The sequence below is a fragment of the Indicator indicator genome, chromosome 3, assembly GCF_027791375.1.
Source record: "Indicator indicator isolate 239-I01 chromosome 3, UM_Iind_1.1, whole genome shotgun sequence".
NCBI classification, from domain to species: domain Eukaryota; kingdom Metazoa; phylum Chordata; class Aves; order Piciformes; family Indicatoridae; genus Indicator; species Indicator indicator.
Genome location: NC_072012.1, coordinates 18,021,294 through 18,048,960, shown reverse-complemented (window position 1 = coordinate 18,048,960; position 27,667 = coordinate 18,021,294). Strand labels below are relative to the sequence as shown.

Sequence of the window (27,667 nt, the reverse complement as noted above, 5' to 3'; positions counted from 1 at the left end):
GATCTTAAGAAATACATTTAATATGGAGGCATAGCAGAATACTAAAATTCATCCTGTTCTACCCTTGTCCAATCAAAATCTGAACTGTCACTGACTTTCTCCTCACACAAACCCCATCTGCTGAGAAATAGTAAATAGGTTAAGCATCTGCAAAACTGACCAGGGCAGAACTGGGACAAGATGAAACACAAACTGTTAAAAAAAAAGAAAAGAAAAATTACACCATCAGGAGAAACTCAGTAGGGGTGGATTTGAAGTATATTGGGGAAAAAATGAATCATTTAACTTCTAATATCTGAATTTCACTGCAGTTGATTTCTTCAGTGCATCTTATTCTGCTACTAAAATAGAATTTTATGTTGCTTTTGCAAGCAGAACACTATCATGTCTAGCACATAAGATCAGAAATATAACCCTTTCTTAATTCTTTAATGTCACCAAGCTTCAGCTTTGTAATTAGAAAGATATTGTCAAGGAAGGAGAAAAAGTTTCTGGTTCTGTAGTAAGAGAATGGACAGTCTCACTCCTTGTGGGTATGCTGTCTCCAAGTCCTGCACACAAAACAGAATTTCCTTACTTAGCAAGTTTCTGTATCACCTGAGAGCTTGAAAAGTTAAATGCTGCTGTCATATCACATGCACAAATGCCTTCAGGCAGTTAAAAGGGCAGAAAACGAGAAAAAAAAACGTACCACAGCATACAAATCCTTGGAAAAATGATAGCAAGAATTACTGTAGACATAATGTAGAAATAGCAGAAGTCTGCATCTCTGTAGTCTAATTGTATAAGAGCCAGACAGCCTTTCATCTCTTACTGCATACACTTTATTAAAGATCAATAAACATATTCACAAGGGCTCTTTTTTTTATTTTCTGGCAACATTCTTGCAGTTCAGCATTCCCAGCATTCTTTTATCACACTCTGCAACATTTTGTAATTGAAGGCAGTCATTTACTAAAAAAAAAAAAAAGTTATTTTCCCAGTAGGTTATAAGGTGTCACATACACATTAACATGCTGAGCACAAAGCCGTGTTCTAAATCTTTAGTGTAGTCTTTGATCTCAACACCATTTATTTCACCCCCTCATTGCAGAGGGCTCTTTTGTATCCATTACAGTATTTTTCATGCCTTGTATATGCTCGTCACTACTTGATGAGAACTGCTGTCAATATGGAGCTTTAGACTGTCAACATTATTAGCAGTAATATTAGATCTTAATAAATGCTAAACTACAAAGAATTTAAGTATCTTATGATAACATATATGTTACTAGTGTTAAGTACTTCTGAATTCAACTAATGAATGTGCTTCTTTCCAAGATATGTAGATATGTGTGGCACTTCCTGAGTCACCATTAATTCAGCTGGCCTGTCCACAGGTGTTCCTATTTAAAAAACATATGTAAAGACCATATATTTAAAGTGCCAGCTTGGTGACTTCAAATAATAAAAGTGCCATCCTGACATTTTTTGGCTGCTTTTTGAGCCCTTTAAAAATGGTACTCTTTGTCCATTGTATGCATCTGAGTTCCAGGCATGGAACTGGAGTCATTGTATGAGAGCATGAGATGAGCTGTCCTCCAGACAGCTGCAGTTCAGAGAAGAGACAAAAGACAGCAGACAGACATAGGCAAATTAAAGAATGCAAGAGGATGGTAAGAAAATATCCAGCATAATATTAATACCTTTCATTTAAAGGGAATTTTCGAACAGTGAAGTGGACTTTGCAAATATAAGGGAAACAGATTTCATATACCTCTGTTTTGGCTGTTGGAAAACAGTTTCTTAATGTCACAGCAGAATTTCTAGAGAACTCTAACTAACATGGGCTTGCATATGGTAGTTTTCTTAATGCTTATGTAAGTTACAGGGGTACATGGGAGGAGAGTGTCTTCTTCTTTAAGAGCATCTGGTCAAGGGCCTTTTTCAGTGCAACAAGGGAAAATAAGAAAGGGAGGAAGCCATAAACCAAGAACATATGGGGACACAAATGTGACCAGTAAATTATGAAGAAGGTGGAGATGAGAGCCAAACCTGGTCAGCTGCACTAATTGATAGGGGCATGTGGAATAAGAACATTTATTGCAGCATGGTTACCTGATCAGGGACCTCTCAGTTGGGAAATTAAGGGAAAAACAGGAAACAGAAACAAAATCTAGAGACACTGACCTGACAAAACAAATACTGACCAGTGACAAGAAGCAAACCATTCCACTCAATAACTAATGGGCTACCAAGAAAATACAGACACCATTTCCAGAAGATCAACCTGGACTTTGCAGCTGATGAGAATGTAAACAAGCAGAGAACCCCAGACTCAGAGAGGTGTGGGAATAGGTGTTGCTATACAAACCCAGGAGGAGTGTGCAGGGGAAGGGGAGCAGGGAGGGAAGAAGATGAGAATAAACACAAAGCAGTGTAAAGGAGGCTGGTCCTGTGTAAAACAGTGCCGGTCAAGTACACTTGTCTGACTGAGCCTGATTGTCACAATCTGTCCTGCCTTCTTATAACTTGTTAAATCTTTTATTAACTGTCTGCCTGCATAATCTTGTGCTCTTATTGTGTGTGTGTGCTTCAAGGACTAAGTGCCAGCTACCAGGTGAAACCTCTGTATGTGAGTGAGAACTGGTGCCAGCTCCTGGAATCAGACTGACAGCATAGATGCCCCTGGCCAGGGATAACAGCTGCTGGTGTGAGCAGGGCATTTTCTAACTGCCAGTTACTGGAGCCAGAACTATATGTATCCTGAAAAATCAGCTGCTGGGGAAGACTCCATGCCAATGGTTGGAGTCATATGTGGCATGCCTGGTGCCAGCTCCTGGGAAGGAGGAGTGTATGTATCTTCCCCAATACAAGTATACAGGGGATAAGTATCCATACTCACTAGCAAGCTTTAAGAAGGACCAGCTGGTGAGCAGGGGGAAAGAAACTGCAGCCAGTCCACAGTATCAAGTGAGGAAAGTAACCATGCTGGTGCATCCAAGGAGAATTTTGAACAAGTGTGAGTGTATATCTGCTAGTGAACATCAAGCTGGACCTGCAGGCAAGATCCATGAACCAGGTAAGGGGATGTGGGATCTGTGCTTGGGTGCTGAGCAGACAAAAGCAGCGTGCTGGTGCTCAAGAGATCCACAAATGTGTGCTTATGATTAGGCTCTGAGTCACCTCTGTGACCGCAACCCCACTCTGCTCCTGCCGCCACAGCCACAACCCGGCCGCCCAGCATTTAAGATGACCCACCTCGGTGCGAGGGTTGCAGAACAGAGACTCTCTCCAGACGAAAGCAGAGACAAAGCACGATGGCAGTACCCTTCGCAACGCCGCTCACACCGACAACGGCCACCGCCGAGCACCGTTACTAGGCAACCTCCGGCCGTTGCCACTTTAAGAAGCCGTTCCCGTCTCTCCCGCCACGCTTCTGATAGGTTACCAGGAGGTGGTGCCGCCTCACGATTGGCTGAAAGGCGGGGGAGGCGGGGCCATATTAGCGGAAGCGGCTCTTCGTTGGTCACCATGAGTCGATTTGGGGGTCAGTTACGCGAGTACCCTGCCGTGTCTATTGACCGCTTCGACCGCCACAACCTGCGCGCCCGTGCCTACTTCCTCTCGCACTGCCACAAGGGTGAGTCCCGCCCGTCCCCGTGGCGCCGCCTGTACCCTCCCCGCTGTGTCTCTCTGTGTTCCCTCGAGTGACGGCTGTGCCCTTTCTCCTCAGATCACATGAAGGGGCTGCGGGCGCCCGCCCTGAAGAGGAGGCTGGAGAGCAGGTATGGGCTGGCGGCGGGGCTGCCTGAGGAGGACAGTGGGTAGGCGGGCTGCCTTGCCCTGCCGTGCTGTGGGCTACCTCGACATGGCCCAGTCTCAGCCGCTGCCTCCCTGGCCCTGCCTTGTGCCGCAGCATGCAGGGCCAGGAGCCCGGAGGAGGAAGTAGCTAGCGCGAAGCAAAACGTGAGCAAAATAGACGTTAGTGGCTATAGAAATAAGCGAAGATCTGCGTGCATGTGACAGTATACCACACGGTTAACATCTGCAGGCGTGGGCACACACAGGTTTTGGGGTTTTTTTGGGGGGTAGTGGGGTGGGGTGGTTCTGTGTTGAAGACAAGTCTCCTCAACAAAGTGGAGCGACTCGTCTTGATCCCACTTCAGAGTGGCAATGTACTGGAACAGGATGGCCAGAGAGGTTGTGGAGTGTCCATCTCTGGAGTTATTTAAAACCCACCTGGGCATGTTGCTATGTAATTTAATCTAGCTGATCCTTCTCTAGCAGGATAATGGGACTAGGTGATCTTCAGAGGTCCCTGGGACAAAACAGATCCTGCAGGTTTACTGCTCTGCAGGTCTCTTCAAGTGAGAGAGGAGTCTGCGGGCATGTTTTCATGTACAAGGTGCCAGGTGTTGCTGTGTCGTTAGGTTGTTCCCTGCCTCTGCTTTAAAAAAACACTCATCTGTGTTCTTTTTCTCTCTTTACAGTTTGAAAGTGAAATTGTACTGCTCACCTGTGACTAAGGAATTGCTGTTGACTAACTGGAAGTACAAATTTTGGGAGAATCACATTGTGAGTTTGTTTTGTTTTTCAACTTAATACTTTCCAATGAGTGATTCTAGGGAAGGGGAAGCTTCCATTCCTCAGAAATATCTAAATGTTGGTGTTGATAGAATGTTCCAGGCCTGAAGTACTTGCATCAGTATGCTTTTCCTTGTTGGTAGCTTTGTGGGATTGGTTTATTGTGGTTTACTGCTTAATCTGCTTTTTCCCTCCAAAAAATGTATTTCTTTTATTTCAACTTCAGCTTTAAATGTCCTCTCTCAATATGTTGATCATTTATATTGCTCTTTCATTTCCTTACCTTGCTCATCTCTCTTTGCACCTGTTAATTAATTTCTCCTTTGCATCATTTAAAGTCCCATGTTGCTTGGAGTATTTATGTTCTTTTTTTAATATTATTTTCTTCTTTGCTTTTTGGGAAATGGACACTCTCTAACATGAAAATGTTTTAGTGGTATAAAATCACTAAAGAACTTAATTAGTTTACTTATTTCCACTGTTTGGAGCTAAACTTCAAGCAATCGGTGTCCATGTATGGGTATGACTTGTAGTTATTTCCTTCCCTTTGCAGATATGGGCTTTGAAATCCAGCATGTTTCTTTCCACATCTTACTGTATGTAACTACATCATCACTTAGCATAAAGATTTTGCTGAATCCCCCAAACAAGGATAGGAGAGTTTTCTAGGAAAGTGGAAGGTCAAGAAGGGCTTCAGGCAAGCTGAAACTTCTTTTTTCTTCAGGGGGAGTTATGGCTCAGAGTTGCCTTAAATAGGCTGTAAGTGTGGTTCTTAAGCTCCATATCCAATAAAACTCCTGTGTGTGGGTCCTGGGAGGTAAGTCTGGGTATAAGAAAAAAGCAAAATAAGGAATTTTTCTGTTTGAAGTCCTAGTTTAATTGTGAAGCTGAGGGAGAAGATAACTAGCTTTATATGAAACCTTAAGAAACTGACTAATTTGGAGAATAAATATGATTCAGGGATCTGGTGGAGAAGCCAAATGTTACCGCCTTTGTGTGAGTGAGTACCAACTGAATGCATCTTGTGGAGCTGCCTAGAAATTAGGTGATGTGTGTTGTGGTGTCTTGTGAATCCACCTAATCCAGTTGAATTCAAAGCGTTGAGAGAGAGCTCAGCTGAGAGAAGCTAGAGCGTATACCTGAGGAGAGTAATGTCAGGAGACTTTCAGTTTGGCTTTTTTTGGGTGGGAGAACAAATATGGTCTGAAACAAAGGGAAAAAAAACAGGAGAATGGGAGAGGAGCCTTCAGAGCATTAACCATGCAGACAGCCACAGAGCATGTGTATTGCAGGACTCTTTTGTAATGGGATATGAGAAAAGAGGAGACTGATTGCAGTCTATATTACCTCTGCACAAACACAGAAATATTTGCTGGTTGTGATTTGTGGACTCTGGTTCTGATAATAGGGAACAGCAAGAAGGATTGCAGTACAGAGATCTGTCCTAGCAAGATCCACTGGTTCTGGGACTGCACTTTGCAGTCATACAAAAATAAGACAAAGCTGTGGCCAGCATGTTCTCACCATTTTAGCATGCACACCTTGATTGAAGTATCTCCATTTATTTTCAGACAGGTTTTAGGAAACTTTGTTTTCCACTGGAAGTGGAAACTCATGACTTGCTATGGGAAAATGAGCCTAATTTTACAGACAGCATTAGCCATAGTAGGTGCTAAAGATGTCTACATAACAAACGCTTCTCCACAAGCATGAAGCAGAATGTTCAGTAAATCCTGTGATGCATTTACTCATTTTGTTACAGGTTGCACTGGAAGTTGAAACTCCAACTCAGATTTCTTTAGTAGATGAAACATCTGGTGAGGTAAGTTACAGGAAAAAACAAAAGTATGTACTGGTAATACTTACTCAAGTGTGAAAATAATGCTGAGCCATCTCTTCCAGAAAGAAGATATAGAGGTGACACTTCTACCAGCTGGTCACTGTCCAGGATCAGTCATGTATGTCCCTTTAATACCCTAAATTTCTCTACTGGGAAATTTGTCCTATTAAGTTCTTACGAAGTACTTTTTTTTTTTTTGTTTGGGTTTGGTTGGTTGTGGGTTGTTTGTTGGTTATTTTTCTTTTTTTAACTAGAAAAACTTAATGAATTTAAAATTCTTACTTGGAGATAATCCTCTTGTGGCAGGGTCCACCAACTTTGGTCAAGGTTGGAACAGCACTGTACTATCTGGGATCTGTCCAGACAGAAGTTGTTACCTTGGTGGAGCAGATTACTTTTCTCCATGCCTCTGGACAACAATTTTCTTGATTTAAACTGTACTTAAAAATGACATACAAAACTTGTGAGTAAAAATAAATTCTTCACTCCTTAAGTAGGGCATTAAAAAGAAGGTGCCTAACTTCCTGGTATGAATGCCAAATAGATTCCTTTGGCTGCAGCTGGGCTACCCTCACAGGGAGGGTTTTGTCTTCAAGTCCACCCAGCTTAGGTTATTTCCCAGACGTAGAGTCTGAATTACTGGATTTATCTGAAATTACTTTAGGACCAGACAGCTGAGTATTTCTATCACATCATAAAACAGTGAGGTCGCCTGCCCTAAGCAAGGCAGTAAATGGACACCTTTATATCTTTGAGTTTGACCAAAATGTTTCTGTTTGTAGGTTTTTGTTTGAAGGTGGAAATGGCACTGTGCTTTATACGGGGGATTTCAGGCTTGCAAAAGGAGAAGCAGCCAGAATGGAGCTTTTGCATTCAGGGTCCAGGTTAGACTTCAGTTATTCATGGGGTTTAGAAGGAATAAAAGATCACACAAGCACGCGCGATCCAGGAACAATGTACTCTCTTCCCTCACTTTCAAAATTCTGGATTAAATATATTTGGAGTCAAGCAATGTTATGAGCCCCTCTTTGTAAGAAAGAGGAAGAATTGCCTCCTTTGGAAGAAAGGAAGTGGTGTATCTTAGTACAGTGATGCAGTCAATGCTCGCTCAGGTATCACGTTTCTTTCTTTCAGAGTAAAAGACATCCAGAGTGTATATTTGGACACCACTTTTTGTGATCCCAAATTTTATCATATACCAAGCAGGGTAAGTCTAAGCTGTGAGAAGAAAAGTTGTTAAAGCTACTAATTAATTAACCCCACCCCTTTGTTAGGTTAGCCTTGTAAGGTGATGCCATTTGGCATTACCAAATCACAGCACTTTGGAAGCAACTTCAAAGACGATTCACACCCTTTTCTGAACTTTTCAGGAGGAATGTTTAAAGGGGATCTTGGAGTTGGTGCAGAGCTGGACTTCGCTGTCTCGCTATCACATCGTGTGGCTGAACTGCAAAGCTGCTTATGGATATGAATATTTATTCATAAACCTCAGTGAAGAGCTTGGAATTAAGGTAATGGTTCTGTAGTTGTTGCTTTAGAATAGATCTTCAGGAATGATTGTGGCCAGTCACCAAGCTGGAAGTGGCTGTTCAGAGGACTACTGTATGTGAAGGATGTGCCTGCATTCATTAACTTCACTTCAAAAGCTGTGGTTGTGTTCAAAATTACTTCACTAGATTTGAGTCTGGAGCATCTGGAGAAGTTAACCCCTGGTTTTCAAGCTCCCTTTTATCTTGTGATTGATAAAAGCCTTCTTATTTTACATATGACATTAATACTTACCAGATACATTCTGACTTTCTTCGATGAATATTCATCCCTCTTCAGCCAGGAATTTGTTCTGCTTGTTCTAGATGTCCAAGTTACTCTTGGCTGATACTTCTCTGCTCAGACATTATTAGTGGGTAGCGTTTAAATACCTACCAGCATTTGTTGAGAGCAGAACCACATTTGTGTAATTGCTCCAGCTGCAGGTTGGAAACACATTGATGTAATTAAGAGTAAACTATGCCTTTTCTCTAGGTGCACGTGAACAAACTTGATATGTTCAAAAACATGCCAGAAATCCTCTACCATGTCACTACAGATCGACACACTCAGATTCATGCCTGTCGATATCCTTGGGTGGGTATCATTTTGCAAAGCCTCTGCTAGCTTTGCTGTGAAAAACTGCTTTTAGGTGCTAAGTTTTTGGTCCTGTTGTGTTTATGAAGACTTGGGCTAAATGGTGTCTTAAAGAAGAGGGAGAACTTCTAGTTAGTGGGTTGAAATTTTTAATACAAAATAAAAGGGAAAAAATATTAGCTGATGTTCAAAATAGTTTAATTGTATTTGAAGCCTGAAAAAAATAAGTTATACTTTTAAAGGAAGTAAGCAGCAGATCAGATCAGTCAGATTCAAATTGTTAATACTTACCAAAAGTGCCTCAGATGATGCCACCTGCAGCTATGCACAGAGTGCTTGGAGTGTAAGGCCTTCAATTTTCAGGACATCTATCAAGCTGAAGGCTCTAGCTTGGAGGAATGCAGGTAGAACTGAAGACAGACATTGGGGTATTGGACTCTGATTTGCTTTGTCAGCTGTACTGTGGAAGCAAGATGCAACGATAAAGAGTGTTTCAGAGGAGTTGGAAGTGAGATGATGGTCTAGGTGAAAAAACGTCAGGATTGCACTTAATTTTATAATGCACTTGACAGGATGATGACTGTTTTCGAGGGAACAGACTGCCCTGTGGGATGACATGCCAAAATGGAACTCCCTTGCATGTAATCAGTATCAAGCCCTCCACTATGTGGTTTGGGGAAAGGATCAAGAAGACTAGTGTAATAGTGAGGTGAGCATTTGGGCCATGCATAAACCTCTTGCTTCAGGTGTGTGTCTTTGCCTGGTGCTTGTGTAACTAAGTCTCAAAATGGACTTTTTAAGTCTGTTGAATGAGGATGGCAAGCAGTTACCTAATGTTTGTGCTTCCCCTCTTTTTCAGAACTGGAGAGAGTACATACAGAGCTTGTTTCTCTTTCCACTCATCATACAGTGAGGTTTGTATACTTGTAGTACTTGGCATAAAAGGGTTTTGATTATTTTGGAGTGAATGATGTCACAAAAAAAAAATCTTCTGTAACAAGACATAAGGGGATAGTAAGTTCTGGATGCTGAAGGACATAGGACTTTGTTTTGATACAGCTGCTAAAGAGCATGTGGAAGTAGGGCAGGATTACAAGCCTGGGTTTTTTTGTGGTGAAAGGCACTGCTACAGCTGTTTTGACTGTCTTTCTAGTTTGGATTATTGTGCAGCTGTGCAATGCTTAAAGCTTGGAATTTTGGGTTTCAATACATTGTTTATCTGCTGTGACTCACTTTGGGGTGGGTTTGCCTCCTTTTCCCTGCCCACACATTTAAACTGAGTTTTCTCACATAGTAGATGCCACTGTTACTTCTTTTTCTGTGTTAAAGACTAAAACAAAATTGATCGTGGCCGCATCCCCTCTAGAATCATACTTTCATTTAACATGACTCCATCTATATCTTAAAATAATTCTCTCACCTAAGAAACTGAACTGAAACTGGATCAGTACTAACAATTAACCTGTCACAAAGCCTTGCATTTGTGAAACAGACTGTTCAGCAGTCTTGGAAAAAGACAGTCCTGTTTTTAAGATCCTGGTTAATTTGTTCTGCCATGCAGGATTATTTTGAATGGAGGCACTGCATAGTACATAGAGCATGGCAGCTTTGCTGGCAGAGCATGGGAGGCAATGTATCTTAAGAGACTTGCAGCTCCACGTGCAAAGATAGGCGAGTCCTCCAGCTCTGTGTAGGCAGGAGTGCAGTCTGCAACCCTGGAAGTGTTTCCTGTGCTCAGTACTGAGCCAAAGGGGAGTGCCCCAAACCTGATGTGATTCTTTGAAAATTACTGTCTGAAGAGCATCTGGACGACAAGAGAGTGAGGCTTGGAGAAAGTGATGTTTTGTCGTAATGTGCTGAAGGGTGACTTCAGGTAGAGTCTTTGAAGAAGGAATCTGCCCAACTAGGGACTTGGAGTCCAATAAGAAAAATGAATGTCAAAACAGATCTACAGCAGCAGGGATAGTGAAGCCCAGGATCATGTTCCCTAGGAACAAGTCTAGCTAGCCTTTTCTTCAGAGACACTGATGATCTGTGTAGGGGTGGCAGTTGCTGTGAGGTGGTTAGGTGAGGCCAAGTCCCTGGCATCTTTTCAGCCCTGTTTTCTTGTTGCAGACCTATTCACTTTTGATACAGTTTAGCTCACAGGACACATTGGTCTTTACCTGAGACAACAGGTAGCACTTGTGAGTGTGCTTTAATTAGTGCTGCCATTAAATGAAATTATTAAATGTTGATGCAACTTGTTAAACTGTTTCTTCTTCAATTTAGATTAAGGATTTCCTGAGCTATATCTGTCCTGTCAATGTCTATCCCAATGTACTGCCAGTGGGTGGGACAGAAGACAAGGTGATGGAAACGTAAGTGACCAGTGGCTGCAGAATGGGGTTGATCTATCTCTGTTCTTGTAAGGACAACTCTTCTCCTGAATCCCACCCTCTCAAGCAGGCCACTGCCCTTTGCTTTACTTGCCTGATAATTCAGGTGTACCTTTTTTGTTTCTGTAACCATTCCTGCAGACCTCAGCTTCCTGAAGAACACTTGTACATTATACTGAGTCTGTATTCCACACGTTCCTTCTGTCTACATGTAGAGGCTTTGCTGCTAACTCTGAGTGGAGCGTGAATACACATTTATCGTGCTTTATTCTATGACCTATTTCTATTTTTCATTGCTACTTCTCAGAAGATTCTTTTACAGAGGACTTTAATTCCTATCGTCTGTACAGCATCCCAGAGGCCTGCTCTTGCCCTGCTACAGATGTTGGCAGCTTAGAGCTGTTATGGAGCAGAAGTGGTGTCACTCAATCTGACAAAAATGGGGACTTAGTTTCTTTGTTCCTTTTGCTTTTGTTCCTTAATAAGAAAAGGGATACTTCACAACTATTGAATAAAACTGCAGTCAGATTTTGAACCTGTCATCTTCTCTAGGCAATATAGTTTCCAAATATTAAGGTGAATATATAGAAAGGACAGATTTCTACCTTTAAGCTTCCTAAGCTCACCAATGAATGAAGAACTCTTCCCTAGCTATTGCTGCCTTTCATATGACACATTTGCTGCAGTGCCTGTGAAAAACATGAAGCTGTGTACCTAGATCAAATTAAAAGATTTATTCTTGCTCCTGAAAGAACTTCTAAGTTGTAAATATGAACCATTTTTCATTCATCTCAGATTAAAGCCTTTATGCAGGTCATACAGGAGAAACATGGAACCCAGGTACAAGCCCCTAGGAACACTGAAAAGAGTCCACAAGAGAGACTTATCTGATACAGGTAAAGGTTCTGCTGGTGCTGCTATGCCTTAAAGTCCAAGACTAAGAAGAGATGCCAAAAGTCATAGTGTTAACCACTGTTCAAAGCAATAGTTAGAAAGGAGAGAGATAAATGAACTTGGGTTTAGGAGGATGTAAGAGTACTAATTGTGTGAAAGCACACTTGTTTGCAATCTTAAAACAATTAATGTTCAGCTGTCCTGCAAGTTCCTGGCAGAGTTCCATCCCACAACCTTCCACCACCCCTAGTAAAGGGTATTTTAACTTCACTTTTATCCCTTCATGTGTTGTGGAGGACAGGGTGATGTATCAGTGGAATTACTCTTCATTACCTCACAAGGCAGGCTTTTTAGTGCCTCATGGATTTTTTTAACACTATGGTAAACACATGCTGTACACAACCTCTAAGACGCCACTTGGGACCTAAAAGACAGCTCTGGGCTTGCGGTATTTTTTGGAGCTATTTCTGAAGCACCAAGTATGAAAAGGTTAGGTAGTTCCCTAATGTTGGGGGGGAATTTTCAACCCACCACACCTGGAAAACATCAGAGGTCTGAATAAATTTGTCTACCAGGGCTACATCTGCTCTGCTGTGGCTTACACGAAAGATGGCGACTGGCGGTTTTCCTTGTAAGGCACTGTGTGAGACAGGCAAGGTAAACGTTAGCAGTAAAGTCCTGCTGAGTCTCCATCTGGGTTAAAATACCTTGTCTTCTCTTTATACTAAATGAATTTTTATTAAAAATTTGCTCTTAACAAAATTTTAGGACAGATGCAGTCTTTTCTTAGTGATTTTTGTATTTTTCCTTTTTTTTTTTTTTTTTCCCCCCTTGACAGATGAAGATGATCTCTTTGATTCAGAACTAACTTCTGCAAGGCCCAAGATTCCAAAACAGGAGAAAGAACTGAGCAAATCCTTCAGCACAGGACAATCTGAAAATGCTGAAGGAAACATTAATGAGAGAACAGAAAGTTACAAAACAACCACAAATTACACCTTACTCAAGGCAGACTTCATGGACTGTGAAGAATCAAATGATGATGATGAAGATGACGATGAAGAATTGGAAAAAAATACAGTTCCATTTCTTTCCAATGAACCAGCTGCCACTTCCACAACAAATTTCAATGGGGCAACTAGTGACCATCAGGAGTCTAATGCCAGTGTCCCTTGCTGGGATGCTTTTTTTAAGTGTAACAAACTAGAAGAAAGCTCTGAAAATGAGGAAAACTTCCCCTCTTCAGCAGATGCTGGTGGGTCCCAGTCACTCTTCAGTGATTCTGATGGAGTAAGCGACTCCACACACATCTCCTCCCAAAATTCTTCTCAGTCAACACACATATCAGAGCAGGGGAGCCAGGACTTGGACAGCCAAATGGACACAGTACTCATTACCTCCCAAGAGAGAAATGCTTTGGACTTCAGTTGCATCAGCAAAGGTAGGAGCAGAACAGTTGCTTCTGTATCTCAGGAGACTGCCAAAGACACCCAACCTGACAACAGTAAGTGGAAGCCACTGGGTCAAACTCAATCTTGTGCCTGTGATGTTTTCTATGACTTGAAGAGCAAAGACTGTGAGAAAAATGAAGGAGCTAGCACTACCCACATTCATGATGTGCTCGAAGTAAGTGACAACTCCAGGACTCCTGATCTAGAACTGAGGAGAGACTCCCAGAGCTCCTCTGACTTTGAAATCCCCTTGACTCCTGGTGCTGAAGTGCCTCAGCCAGATAAATTGCACTCTTTGTATAAGAAGCTAGCAGCAGGTGAAAACATAGTGAGAAAAAAGCCTCCTGAAGACAAGTGTAACTGATGCCATCACACTTACAAACACTGAAATTTATTATTAACCTCTGAATTAATTTTCTCTTTAGTGCTGATCACTATCTGCAGTTGTGCTAATGAATGCATTTTTTTTTCCAGAAATATCTTCCTGTCAGAACTAGGAATGTGCAGCCTGTACAACCTCATTGTTCTTTCTGTGAAATACTGACAAGGAAGTATTTCTAGGAGAGACTGTAAAAAAACTTCTATCTTCCAAGGTTCAGTTCTGCAGGACAGTAACTAGACAAAAACTAAGGGTAGGACATTTAGTGTTTCACTTTTTATAATGAGCTCTAAGAGTTTGCTTTGATACATACATGATCTCAGGTTTGAATAAAATATCACAGCTTTAACTGTTGGGCAGGGACAGCACACCATCCAGGAACAACTCTGCGAACAACGCAACAGTTGCACTTTGAGTTTTCACTGCAGTTATTTTTAGAAAACAACTGCAGAACAGATCATTTTACTAGAAGGAGTTTTAACAAAATCATCAAAATTGTTATTTTCAAGAAGTCTCTCTGTATACTGAGCAAGTGTATGCACCTAATTTTAACTCCTCAGTGAGGCACATACACCATTGTCTATGGTTCAGATCTAATTTGCTGCAAACAACTTGTCATCAGCTCCTTTGCATTTTGGTCTGTTCTGAATTTGTTTTCAGAACAACTTAAAATTCTGTGGCATGTGGCTCCAAAGCCACCAGCAGTAGTTTGCTCTGGAGGCAAACTCCCAGCAACAGAAGCTAACTTCGTTATCCTGCGCAGGTTGTTTTGCTAACTATGTAAAAGCAACAACTGTCACCTCCTCTGCCACATGCTGGTGCCTTCACTGAATTCATACCTTTTTTTAAATCAAGACAATAGATTCTCCTTCCATGTGCCATAATAACTAACTCTTTGCCAAAATTCTTAGCTTCTAAAATGGAAATTTAAGTCAGATTTTTGTAAAACTTCAGTGCCTGAGCAGCAGTCATCTAAAAATCCGTGATGCTTCCCCTGCATGTGGTCTTAAGTCCCAAATACTTAAATAGACCTTTGGTATGACTGAATAAGCATGCACTCAATCTTTCTGCCACCTTGAGCAACCTGTGGTGTTAAACCAGCCAGCTTTGGAAACAGCAGCAGGAGGTGGGAAAACAAAGACATACTGCTGTCATCTATATGTGGTTTTAAGGATACTCAAATCCATGTATTTCTCCACTGTCACCTTGATCACTGTTCCTGGTATCGGTTAGACCACATTTGGAAGCTGTTGTCACGTTTGGGGTGTTTTCCAGCTAGCCTGACACTGTTGTAACTGTGAATAAAGTGCAACAGAGCAGTGGGCTTCTTTCCTTAACTGTACTAAGCTAAGGTCACTATTTATTGTGTGCTTAAATATACAAGATCCCAGTCTGCTTTAGACAAGTTGACAGTATAAATGTATACCAGTTACAGCTATAAACTGAATAGGAAACACAACTTCCTCATGATTGTGCTACTCCAGTCCTTACAGTGCTAGAAAATCTGGGTACAGGACAGGAATTGAGACATTGCAATCTTAAAGCAAATTTGACAGGGTTTGATTACTTTTTTTTTTTTCCCAAAGAATGACAACAACAAGAGCAAAACTAAGTTTAATTTATTTTATCAAAATCTATAGGAAGATAGCAATACTAGAGATCACACATTATGAAAAGAAAGTGTTCCTGAGCTTACAAACTGTATATTCTAATGTACACAGTCCTAAAACATACATAAAAATAACCAAAATATTGACTTAAGAGATAAAATAAACGACAACTTTTCTTCCAGGTGATCTTGCAGCTTTACTTTTGCTACCAAAAGAAAAAGAAATTAAACTAAATAAAAAAAAGACCAGCTGGAGCATAGACCACAGGTTACCAGTCTCTAAGCGCATATACACCACTGAACTGGTGGCCATAGTGATGCTAACAGACCACAAAGCAAAACAAAGGCAGAAGCTAGGCTGGTTTAGGCTCCTTCAGAAACTGACCACAGCTTTTTCTCCTTTTCTAGTTTTGCAGTTTTCTCCAAACTAATAATAACAGCAAAAGGAGTTTTACCAACAACACAGTGTCCTGTTAGGCTAATTCACTTGCTGCAATCCAAATGCAGTGTGAATATGCAAATAGGATAAATACTGTTCAAGGCTCTACATTGGAGCCTGGAGCTACTGGTTTACCTCCAATAAATACCAAATGCCATCACCTCCCAGCACATAAAGAAGGCTCTTTTATTTATCACACAAGAGGTAGCACCCTTAACCTTAACCAACAGCAGTGTTATTCCAGTGCTGCTAGTAACAAACTGCACTGGAAAAAAGGCAGACACTGAACTCAAGTACAACTCCTAGACTTTTTATCTTTTAAAATGTATTTATTTGCAGTTTCAAAATCAAATGGGAACAGGCACAGCACAGGTAAACAAAAAGTGTCAAACCAGCCCTGTGCCAGCCTGCATGGGAGAGCCCAGAGAAACCCACTTGGTACAGAATCTGTTTCTTGCCGCAGCTACCCTGACAGGGCAGGCAGCAGACTAAGGAGCTGGAGACTGCAGATGCCATCCATGTGGAATGCATCACTGCATCAGGCCACAGGCAAGAGAGCACTAATGACTCCAAATGGTACAAGATCAGCTGGAGTTTGCCACATTCCACTTCAAATTTATATATATATATATATATATAATATATATATATAAAAGGTTGTTAGAGATGTGGGATAATAAAGAATAGATTGAGCATTTATCCAAGTGTAGGATACTAGTGAGCCTGGTAATGTCAAACACTTTTAAATCTAAGCCAACATTCACCTAGTAAGTACTTATTTCAAAGTGTATCTCTTTGTATTGTAGATCACAAAACTTACACAGTACTTCAATGCCCGACTCTCTTCACCACAACCATGAAACTAATTTTGGCTAGTAGCATTAAAATTTCACTTCCTGACATAGAGCCAGATCTTCAGTGCAAATGCCACTGTGCTTCTTAATGAACAACCAACCTGATTTATCCCTTGAGACGCTTTTTGGAATGCTAGTAACCAACATGAAATTTAAGGCATTTTCTAACAAATAAAGTAAACTGTTATCTTCTGGGTACTTTACTTCATTCACCTGAGCCAGCAGCTGTACACCTTATAAAGGTAACTAGCCTATGATACATAGCTAGCATCCATTTATGCAGCAACGTTATTCTGCCTGACCCAATCAGCATATATATGATTTGTAAGCAATATGCAAGTTTTTTTTTAAACTAGAGAATGGTAGATTCAGATTGGACATTAGGAAGAAGTTCTTTACAATAAGGATGGTGGAACACTGGAACAGGTTGCCCAGGGAAGTGGGTGTATGGCCCATTCCTGGACATATTCAAGGTTAGGCTAATTGGGAGCTCTGAGCAACCCAATCTAGCTGGGGATGTCCCTGCTCACTGTAGGGCGGTTGGACTGGATGACCTCGAGAGGTCCTTTCCAACCCAGTACATTCTATGATTTTACAAACTTTTAATCCGCAAGAATAAAGCAGTTTGGCTGCTGCTCCCCTGATAATCTACCTCAACTGCTCTTCAGTGTTTCGAAGCCAAGCAAAACTTAGCACATATTATGAACAGATCAAGACAACTCTAAGATGATCAGGGAAAAAGAAGAAAAGACAATGACTCAAGCAGCTGAAGAATAGTACAATTCTCAGCTTTTACATTCAAGAACATCTTACAAATGTCTGCAGCAAATGGATAACACCCCCTAGCCTAACTTCACTGAAGTTAACATTTCTGCAAGTATCTCAAAAGTCTGTCACTAGATAAAAATGTCACAGTATGTAAAAAACTTAAATTCAGCTGTGAACACAGTTCCTAGGGTATTTCTGCACCTAATAGATAACTGAGCACGTCTCCATAATGCATCAACTCTGTTAGACCATGGGCTGCTCTGTTTCTTTTATCTATTTCCAAACCATAGCCAGCACTTTTTTTCAGCAATGACTGCCAAATTTCTGCAATGAAAACAGTGTGTGTGACTATTGATAATCCAGGATGTACAACTTCTCTGTGGAACTGCAAATCTCCTGCAGCATCTTAACGCAGAACAATACAAGTCAAAAAACTTCTGTATGTAAAATTTCTAATTTACAAAACATGAGCCAAAAAAAAACATTCCAGATTTTGATCTTACATCTGGAATCTGCTAAACCCAACCGTGTTATTTGCATGAAATTCAATGGACATTTTACAGCTTATGTCCCTATGAACCTTCATTTAGACACTGTCCAATAGCTGTCCTCAATCCTTCACCCAATAGCCATAAATATTATTGCTAATCTCTTGGAGCCTTTCTTTAAACACAAAAAAAACAAGAGCTGCCAATTATTATTTAGCATTCAAGTCAAATGCCTCCAAACTTTCCAAGGTATAGAAAATACATAACATCATTTCATCCCACTGGAACAGGCTACTAAAAAGCCTACAGGGGTAAGCTCACACTCAAATATTTCAACCAGGTAAATTTTAAAGTTTTCTTCAGATATGTTTTACTGCTTCCTAAATAACAGATCTAGAAAAATGAGGTTTTAATCCCCGTTATTAGTTCTGTATTCACCTGAAACACTACATCTCTTTCTTTGGCCAGTGCCATTTCAATCACAACTGTAATTGCCTTGGTTTCACGTTACTTATTTACAGTAGCTGTAAGAATACTTGGACGTGTGTGAAAGAACAGTCTTCATGGAACACTTTTTGAAAAGAATAAAGCATTTGTGACTTTGGATACCCAAGCTCAGTTGAGGTAACCTCTGCAGCACAAGGCTCCACATTTACAGACAGTCCTGATCCTCTTTTTGGATGGGCTAAGTCCATCAGCAGAGTCTGAAGTCAGATCTATTGAACCTGTAACACAGAAAACCAAAAAAGTTTTAAAAGACAGAGTGAAACCATGCTACATGTTCAAATGGCTTCAAAAAGCCTGCTACTGCCCCAGTCCTTAGAAGAACTTTGTGAAGCTATGCTCCAATTCTACCAACACCCATGTTACAACTACTTGGACAACACCTGGCAGACATCTCAGAATTCAAAGCCCAACACAGAATCACAGAATTGTCAGGGTTAGAAGGGACCTCCAGGATCATCTAGCTCCAATCCCCCCTGCCATGGGCAGGGACACTTTCCACTACATCAGGTTGTCCAGAAACACAACCAGTATTGCCTTAAAAACATCCAGGCGTGAGGCTTCCACCACCTCTTTGGACAACCAGTTCCAGTGTCTCACCACCTTCATGGTGAAGAACTTTTTCCTAACGTCAAATGTAAATCTCCCCTCCTCTAGCTTGGATCCATTTCCCCTAGTCCTATCACTTCCTGATACCCTAGAAAGTCCCTCACCAGCTTCCCTGTAGGCCCCCTTCGGATACTGGAAGGCCACACTCCAGCCTCGTACCCTCAGGCCTGTATCTACACCAACTGGCTGAGAGTGCAGCCTGCTTGAACAGCCATGTCACAGCCACCACAAAATAAGCAGTTTTAAGGATTCAAGTAAGATCAATTTGTCAGTACTTAAGAGAGCTTCTACGAGAACGAGAGAGAGCTCTGGAGTGTAGAGATGCTTCTTTGAAAATAAAATAGCAGGGTGAACAATACCTTATTGTGAATAAATGGGTTTGCATGCAGAGTTTGTCACACATAACACCCCTGCCAGCAAACCTCAAGAATTTTTTATATTGAAGTCTTTAACCCCTTCTATAATGGTTTTGGTTGAAAGGGATCTTCGAAGATCATCTAGTCCAAGTCCCCTGCCATAGGCAGGGATATTTTGCTCTAGTTTAAGTTGCTCAAAGCCCCATCCAACCTGGCCTTCAACACTGAAGGGAAGGGCAATTATCAAAAGAATCGTCCAACAGCCCAGGTTGGAAGGGACCTCAAAGGGTCATTTGGTACAAACTCTTGTGGGAGAGGGAGCCTAGATGAGATTACCTTGCACCCTGTCCAACAGCATCAGGAAAACCTTTGATGATGGCAACTCAAACAAGTCCTGGGAAACGCTGTTCCAGTGAATCATGGCTTTCATTCTAAGAACACTTAATCACAGAAGAACCAATAGTATTTCACTTCTGTTTCCCAAAGTCTCTGCACAATGATCAATGAACCCAACTCAGCAAAACAACAGACACCAGAATCCACAGAAAGGCTATGGTGCCTCAGTCAGCTGCTACAACTATCTGTAACTATCACTACCAGATTGCTTCAAAAGTTGTTTGCTTGAAGGGCCACTTTGAATAAAGGAAGTTTTTTTTAATGGTAGCCTGAGGACTCCTTTGAGAATTCCAGTGACAAACCCTCAAAATAATTTGCCTCATCAGACATTCCAACTATAATCCTGTGCTATGAGCTAGGAGTGCTACAAGAGGCAATGAACTAGAGGTGCACACAAAAGCTTCCGGGTGCAATCCTGTCTGCATTGCCTATCAATGAGCAATGACTGTTCCAGAATCCAGAGAGTTGTGGTAGGGGGATGCAGAGCCCAACCTAAGGTGCTACCATCAGTCACGCTGCCACAAAACCCACCAGTGCCCAACCCTCCCACAAGAGTAGTGTTAAATTCTGCAGACCTTTCATCTGATAGTCAAAGGTTAGCTCTTCTCCAGCCTTGATAGTTCGTGTAGAGAACAGTGCTATTCGAGGAAGACGCAAGTCAAGGTTATCAATGAACACATTGAAGACTTGAAGATTTGGATCACACTGTAAGGCAAAGACCAACATGGTTTCTGTTAAGAAAAACACACACTATGTTTCATGGAAGTGGTTAAGTAAACCAGGGTCACAAGAAAGGAAGAACTGGTTCTCTCAGTGACACAAGCCTGAAATTAAGTTACCTTCTGAAATCAACAAATCATGTTCTTCCAATAGCATTAAAGGAGAACAAGCATAGCTTAAGTCCTTTCAAGAAGGCAGTACACAGGCTACACTAACATGCCACAGCCTACTAAGAAAAATAAGGTGCCCTCAAAAGATGACAAAAAAAAAGATGACAACCAAAGCAATCAAAGTTACATTCAAAGGCTAGTATTTACCTACAACATCCACAAGAATTAAAATTGAAAAAAAAGAAAAAACAACCTACCTTCTGTATTTAAGTACTGCTTCTTGGCCAGACACAGTATTTTCCTACTGTGTATAAATTTTTATTTTCAATTGCTTCTGCATTATCTGCCGTGAACTGGGTGGCAGAAGGAGGGTCAATAACACTAAGTAGCAACTAGAAAACACTTTTTTTTTTTTTTGATTCTCAGAAGTCAGTAGTCAGAGTTTGTTGAACTCTGCATGCTTTTTTGATCTTTAACATAAAATATATCCCACAGTAGAGAACCAAAAGTGAGGGCATTCAGTTGACACCAAAGAGTGAGAATATTTCACTCTTGTTTCCAAAATTAAAGAGCAATTGGCTGTATCTAAGACCCTTCTTTGTCCTTCTCCCTGGTGAGCCCATGTAAAACAAACATCAGTTCACAAACCTGAAGACATTAATTTTCTGTATTTGTAGAACACTGTTTGCATCACACACATTACATCAGTAAGAAATAATAACTTAGTTCAGGAATCTTTACAAATGCAGTTCAAGCTATCTTGCTTCAGGTACTCCAGGTGAACGAGAAATAAATACAAAAATTTTCTGTTTAAAATTTACTCTTGAGTTCTCTGGCAAATTTAGATTTAGGAGAGGAAAAAAAAGAAGGAAAAATAAATAGATAAATAAATAAATAAGCCAAAGAAAACACAGGAATTTTCACTTTTTTCTTCTACTAATATTTGAATGATAAAATTCATCCTTACCTGCCACAAAATAATGCATCAATTCCTATCATCTTTGACTCTTTTATTATGTACCTTTCACACATTAGGTGTTTTAGTTACTTGGAAAAAATACACCAAAACCAATCCTGTTTTGGTCACCTAAAACCAGCAGATTCAGTGATAAGCCCTGTCCTACCAGATGATCACTTCAGGCACCATCTCACTCCCAAAGTTTTGTAGATAATTCTACTCCAAGAAATGATGAGTATTCCATTCTATTTATTATGCCATCTAACTGGGTGGGCTGCTCTGGCATGAGACAAAATACTCCAGAAAAGATGTGAATATAGTAAGAAAACGTTTACAACAGGAGAAGGTATTTCTGGCACATGTAGGATAATCTCCAAATTCTTAGTACTCAAAACAAGGTCTTACACTGTGATTCACAAAGTGGGACACATTTCCATATCGAGCTGCATCTACTGTAAATTCATCTGAGTCATAGTCCAAATCAAACAAGTATGTATTTCCCTGGTTGTCATAGAGCTGGCCTCGACGCTCTGCTTCCTCACTTGTAATCACCTAAAAAAAAAAAGAGGGGAAAAAAACGCCTGCATCATATTATTAACTATTACTAAAAAAAAAAAAACAAGCAACCAAAACACCAAAACCACAATCAAGTTAGAAAAAACACCTTTGCTTAATAAAAAATATCCCATTCTCCTTTTGCTACTGAAAGAGCATTCCACCTCTAATGAATAGACATACTGTGTCGGTGAGAGCTGAAATTCCCCCCCCACCAACAAGTAACCAGGCTAGCCCAGTCTGGAAGCAAATGAAGGCTGTATTTACAAGCAGAGTCTACAATCTACGATGAAATGCAATGAATATGTACACATATACAAAATTCACAACATTTACAAATATATAACAATCAACAGAAAAGCACAACCGATCTCCCTTTGCTTCCCCCCAAGGGGACCCTCCCAAAGGGGCCTCTCTCTCCCAGGAGCTTCCCCCCAGACCCCCCTGGACAGAGAAGCAGAGTTAGTTAAAGCAGAAAGTTAACTTAGCTGCCAAGGTCAGTGTGTGTTATCTTCAGCCAGAAGAGAAGAAGAAACAGCAGCCAGACAGCCCAGCAACTGCCCCCACTGCCGAACGCAGAATGTGCAGAATGCCTACTTTGTTTTGGGTAATAGTTCTTAAACATTTCTATCTATCCAATGGAAGTGTTTAGAACAATCGTTATTTTGCTTTCTTACACCCAACAGTGACTTATTTACACTCTTTCACTTTCTCTGTTTTGAACTTTGCAAAGAAAAATTAAAAAGACAGTTTCAAACCATTACACATACATGCAGCTAAAGTCATTAGTTAGTGACTGAGGCTTCTCTGGATGCAATTTGTCTACAGCTAACGCACAGCACTACCTTGTCTTGGGGAAAAATAAAATGCCAACACCTTCTATTAAGAGTTTTGGTTATGACAGATACAATCACCTGTTTCTACCTGAAGTTTCTATACACACAACTTTGTCATTAGACCCACAAAAATCTCATGGAAGTCACATAAATTATGTATAAAGTTTCAACTTTCTCTCTTTGCATGAAGATCCACATGTACCAGTCCTTACATCCTAGTCACACTGACAGTTCAGTATTCACCTCCTTCCTTCCTCCTCCTGCTATCTTTTACTGCAATGAAAGATCCTATTCGTGACAACTCAGATATGTGTCCTGGTTTGGTTTAGTTTTCTTTTCCAGTCTGTATGTCTCTCTCCCTTTTTCTACTTCTCCTTCCCCTGTGGAAAGGGAGAGGGGTTAATGTTGTTTATCTAGTGGCCAGCCCAGCCCCAGCTCTTGATTTCACAAAGCTGAACCTGTGCAACTGGCTAGCATGTACTGGCACATGGCAGAAATCTGGAAACTCCTCAAAGGAAGGGAAGAACTACAGTCTATTTCAACAGGAGCAGCAGCTTAACTTCATCTGCAGCCTGCTATGTTTAAATGCATTCTGTTGTGCAGACTCAGCAATCACAACGTGGAAGCAAGACAGGTATCAAACGTGGTGGAATTGGACAGAAAAGCCCTCTAAAATCGTTCTGACAGATCACATTTGAGAACTTACTCAGCAGCCAGGAGTAAGCAGATTCAGATGAAAGGGTAAAAACACACACAGTTTCCTTTAAGCCACAAAATTACATAATCACCTCTGCATTAACCCAGCAACACAGGTATTTTGAATGAGTGACCTCTTGTACATTTACCAGACAGGTGTGAGCAGAAGTTGGAAGTTTCGAGACAGGAAACGTGGAAGAAATACAAGACATCTGGATGGAGGGCCAAAAGGAATTCTTTTAAGTCAACTTGGCAGCAAAGGAGATTTGTCAGAAATACAACAGACAGGATCAGAGAGTCTGACAGGAGCTACTGATGTAAAGAGTTCTGAAGCAGAGCAGAGGCTTAACCAGATAAACAGAGGACCACAGAGAATCTCAAGAGTAACTCAAGGTCTGTATTTCCTAACATGAAAGGACTGTTTGAAACAGCAAGTGACTGAATAACGAGATAATGTCCAGTCTTATTCTTGTTGTTAATCAAAAGTAATAGAAATGTTTGGAAATACTGCCTTAAAAGTTCAGATGAAACTGAGAAAGGACTGACTGGGAAACTGGGTGAGAAGTTTGCCAACAACTGTGCTTGAGGAACAGCAAAAATTACAGTAATAACGATGACCAGGGAAGAATAAAAAGTATGACTGCCATGAATAAAAAGACTTGCCTTGTGATATATTATTAGGGAAGGTACCCAAAATAATTCTTCAGTGACACAAAGGGGTAAGCATTTTTGCATTCAATCTTTCACAACTGCTCTGGAATGGAGGAAAGTTCTTGATAATATAATTTTGCTGTCATTTTGCATGTCTACTTACTGTATTTCTCAACTCAAAAGCAGACTTATCTATTATACAGCAGAAGCCAACATTTTCTCCAACACTTCATTTATTGTAAATAATTTATCTCTATGAGATAGATACATACCTCTCCAACATACTCCATCACAAAACTGTTGGTTTTAATTTCCTGGAGGGTTTTCACTCCCCAACCACGGCCATTGTTAGTTCTGAAAATGCAAAGTGAATATGGTGTACCTTTCTGTACTATCCTATTCGGACAGTCAGGCCCACACCTACAAAATGAATTGCATTCATAGATGGGCAAGCCAGGCTGGATTTTCAACTTCTTTCGCTTGTTGTAAGCCAAAATAAATCCAGCCTCCTTTGGGCAGCACTTCTCAGCAGGGCAGTCAGTGCACTCACAGCCAGTCGTTATTCCATTTAATACATTTATTCCTGGAGCAGGTTTATACTCATTAATGTAGTAGAAGTCTAAAGGAGGGCCTTCAAGATCCACTGTGTTTTCTACCAGAATCATCGCTTTATGATTCTTTTTCCTGTTGAGTTCTTCTTTCCACCTCTGCAGAGCTATTCTTTGCTTAGCCTTCTTTACAATGTAATCTGCAACCGCTGGTTGCAAAGCTTTAATGTGGTTTGTGACTTTCAGTGGTTTGCCTTCTCTCGCCCGAGACAAGTACTCATTCTTGTCCCTAAGGAAGTTTTGAAGAAGCAATGGGCATTTCAAGTTTTTCTGAGGTTCCCAAGTATTTGAAGATTCCGGCCATCCTTTCCATTTCACAAGATAGTATTCTGTGCCCTTGAAATACAGAAACAGACGCAGATTTAGCCATGTTTCCTTTTGCTGAATCAAGCAGCAGAGAGTACTGAGACAAACACGAAAGAGTCCTAGAGAGATAAGAAATGGCAGGTCTTGATGTCCCCATAACAAATAGAACTGGGGAGAAAGAAAAATCAAGTCTTCTGTTAGCAAATTAACTTATAGCACAACTTTGGGTACTTGATATATCATCTCTAGGGGCAAAGAAACAAAACAGCTGGGAAGAACAAATGGTATACCTGGAGAAGGCTAGTTTGTTAAGGCAATTACACAAGTTATGCTAACTAGCTGAGACTCATATACACAAGCAGAACAGAGCTGTATTGCATCCAGGAAAAAAAAAGAAAAAGAAGTTCTAAACTTAGTGAAAAAAATCCTAACAATCTAAGCCCCACTACTTTTAATATCCACCATCCTCCCAAAAGAAGAATCCATTCAAACCATGCAGTACTGCGTTTATAATAATGAAGCATACATTTGGCGCTTATTTTAAAAAGGCCAAATAACCAAACAAGGCCAAATCCTGAGACTGAATTTCACTGGCATGAATAAGCCATAGGAATCCAGTTGCAGCACATGGCCCTAACTCTTCATCATACTAGAAGAGTCAAGAGAGAAATACAGATTGTTACCTGCAAATAAAGGAGAAGCATGGTAACATGTACCAAGTTGCAACCTAAATGCATCAGCATTTTGCTTAACTTCTAGATATTCAAAAGTGAAACATTTCACATTCTAACACCTGTAATTTCTGACAAAGATCTTCCTTCAACATACTGAACACAGCAGGCACATTGCTGCCTGTTTACAATTCAAAGTTTGAACGATATTTCACATTGGACACCAGCAAGGGATTTGTCCTCACAGTCTGCTACTTTATATTATGAGCAAAACTACCTTTGGCTCGCTTCCAAATTTCAGCTGAAAGAGTGATCAAATTAGTCTGTGTTTCTCTTACCTCTTCTACCTTGTAGTCACACAAATATTCCACCTCATATCTCTTTAGACTCCTGTTGGTGATTCCAATGGATTTACATTTGAGATTTTCCTTCCTACATAATTCTTGGAGGGTCTCAAGTGAAGCTAGACATGGCACATACCAAGCTACAATAAGAAAATTAGTAAAGAATCTTATTTAATGTCTCAGCTAAATTGAAATCCCAGAGTCCCCACATTATCATTTGTGATAGCAGTCCATGAGTTGCTTGTACATCTACAGTGTCTCAGAGAGACAAACTCAACCCTTCTCTGATGGGTAAAGTGAAACACATCAGCGATTTCAACGATTCCCCCCCTGCACCTTTATTCTGTACAGTCTGTACATTTATAAAGCACAAGCATTCTGGAGATCAGACTTCCACAGGTGAAAGCTGCACTAAGAAACAAATAATTTTCCAACAATTACAGCATTCTATAACTGAACTACAGCAACAAGGCAATCTCCATTCTTTAGAAAGGCTGCTAAATATCTGCAGTTAGTCAAGTGGAATCAAGAACTTGCCATGCAACCATGGCGAATTAATGAAGAAAGGTCCACAGGGCTCTTCCAGAAAGGGTCGCGGGTGCCTTGTCAGCTAGGCGGGATTAGCAGGACGCGACACTCCGCACAGAGGCATGGACAGAGGGCCAGCTCCCTGCCAGACCATGGGAAACACAGCCAAGGTGGGAAGGGACAGTGGGGAGAAGAGCCACAGCCGCGCGTCGCGTTGCGGCTAAGGCCGTGACTCCCTCCCCCGGGCGCAGGCGGGGGCACCGCGGGGCATTCGTGCCTCAGTACCCGCCGACAGCGCGCAAGCGCCCCCGCCCCAGCTCCCAGCCCGTAAAGGGAGAGGGCCGCCCCGGAGGAGTACACCTCCAGGCCGCACCGCCAGAAGTTCGGGAAGACGAAAAGCGGGCAGCAGGCACCTTTCCCGAGGCCGCCCCAGGCCCCCAGCACCTATCCCTCACTCCCCCTCCTCCATCATTATCTCGGTCGCTTTCCCCACCCTCCTCCCCCGGAGAGCAGGCAAAGCCCCTTCCAAGGTAGCGGACAGGGTCCCCAACTCTTCCCGCCCCGCTGCGGCCGGCTGGCTGAGACGTGGAAGAAGGCACAGGGGCAAAACTGAGCGGAGCTGAGCCGAGGGACCGCCGTGCGCGACCGGCAGGCCTTCCTGCGCCCTCCCACTCAACCCCAGGAGAAGAGAGAAAAGCCCGAGGGAGGCGCTCAGAGCGGTCCCGTACCCAGCCATGCCAGCGCTGTCTCACCTCCTCGCCAGTCCTCCTCCATCTTTGGGGCCCGCGCGCGGGACCGGAGGCGCCAGCCCGGGAGCACGCCCGCGCGGCTCCGCCCCCCTCCGGAAGGCAGGGAGCGGTGCCGGCGCGCGCGCGCCTCCACCCGTCAGCGCGCGTTGGGGTTTCGGCGGGCGTGCATCAGCCCAGAGAAGCCCCGGGACGGGGGAGCCCCTGCAGCAGCGGAGCCTACGGCTAGACTGAAGAAAAACGAGGCAAAATGTAAAGCTATTTCGCTTTGTTCGTTTCTAGG

At 41.7% G+C, this 27,667-nt stretch overlaps 2 protein-coding genes across 2 annotated transcripts; one reads left to right on the top strand and one right to left on the bottom strand.

Moving 5' to 3' along the window:
• The first annotated feature begins 3,513 nt into the window (after positions 1 to 3,513).
• DCLRE1C (DNA cross-link repair 1C) lies at positions 3,514 to 13,617 on the top strand. Its single transcript, XM_054399775.1, has 14 exons — positions 3,514 to 3,622; positions 3,716 to 3,767; positions 4,473 to 4,557; positions 6,329 to 6,388; positions 6,469 to 6,524; positions 7,189 to 7,290; positions 7,541 to 7,613; positions 7,777 to 7,917; positions 8,429 to 8,530; positions 9,103 to 9,239; positions 9,390 to 9,444; positions 10,802 to 10,890; positions 11,704 to 11,804; positions 12,641 to 13,617. The coding sequence occupies exons 1-14, from the start codon at positions 3,514 to 3,516 to the stop codon at positions 13,615 to 13,617; spliced, it is 2,139 nt and encodes a 712-aa protein (XP_054255750.1).
• A 4,788-nt stretch (positions 13,618 to 18,405) lies between these two features.
• Positions 18,406 to 27,412, bottom strand: SUV39H2 (SUV39H2 histone lysine methyltransferase). The gene is made up of 6 exons (XM_054399774.1): positions 27,391 to 27,412; positions 26,105 to 26,250; positions 24,454 to 25,125; positions 21,849 to 21,995; positions 20,231 to 20,360; positions 18,406 to 18,515 (listed from the first exon to the last, which is right to left on the bottom strand). The coding sequence occupies exons 1-6, from the start codon at positions 27,410 to 27,412 to the stop codon at positions 18,406 to 18,408; spliced, it is 1,227 nt and encodes a 408-aa protein (XP_054255749.1).
• Positions 27,413 to 27,667: the final 255 nt, after the last annotated feature.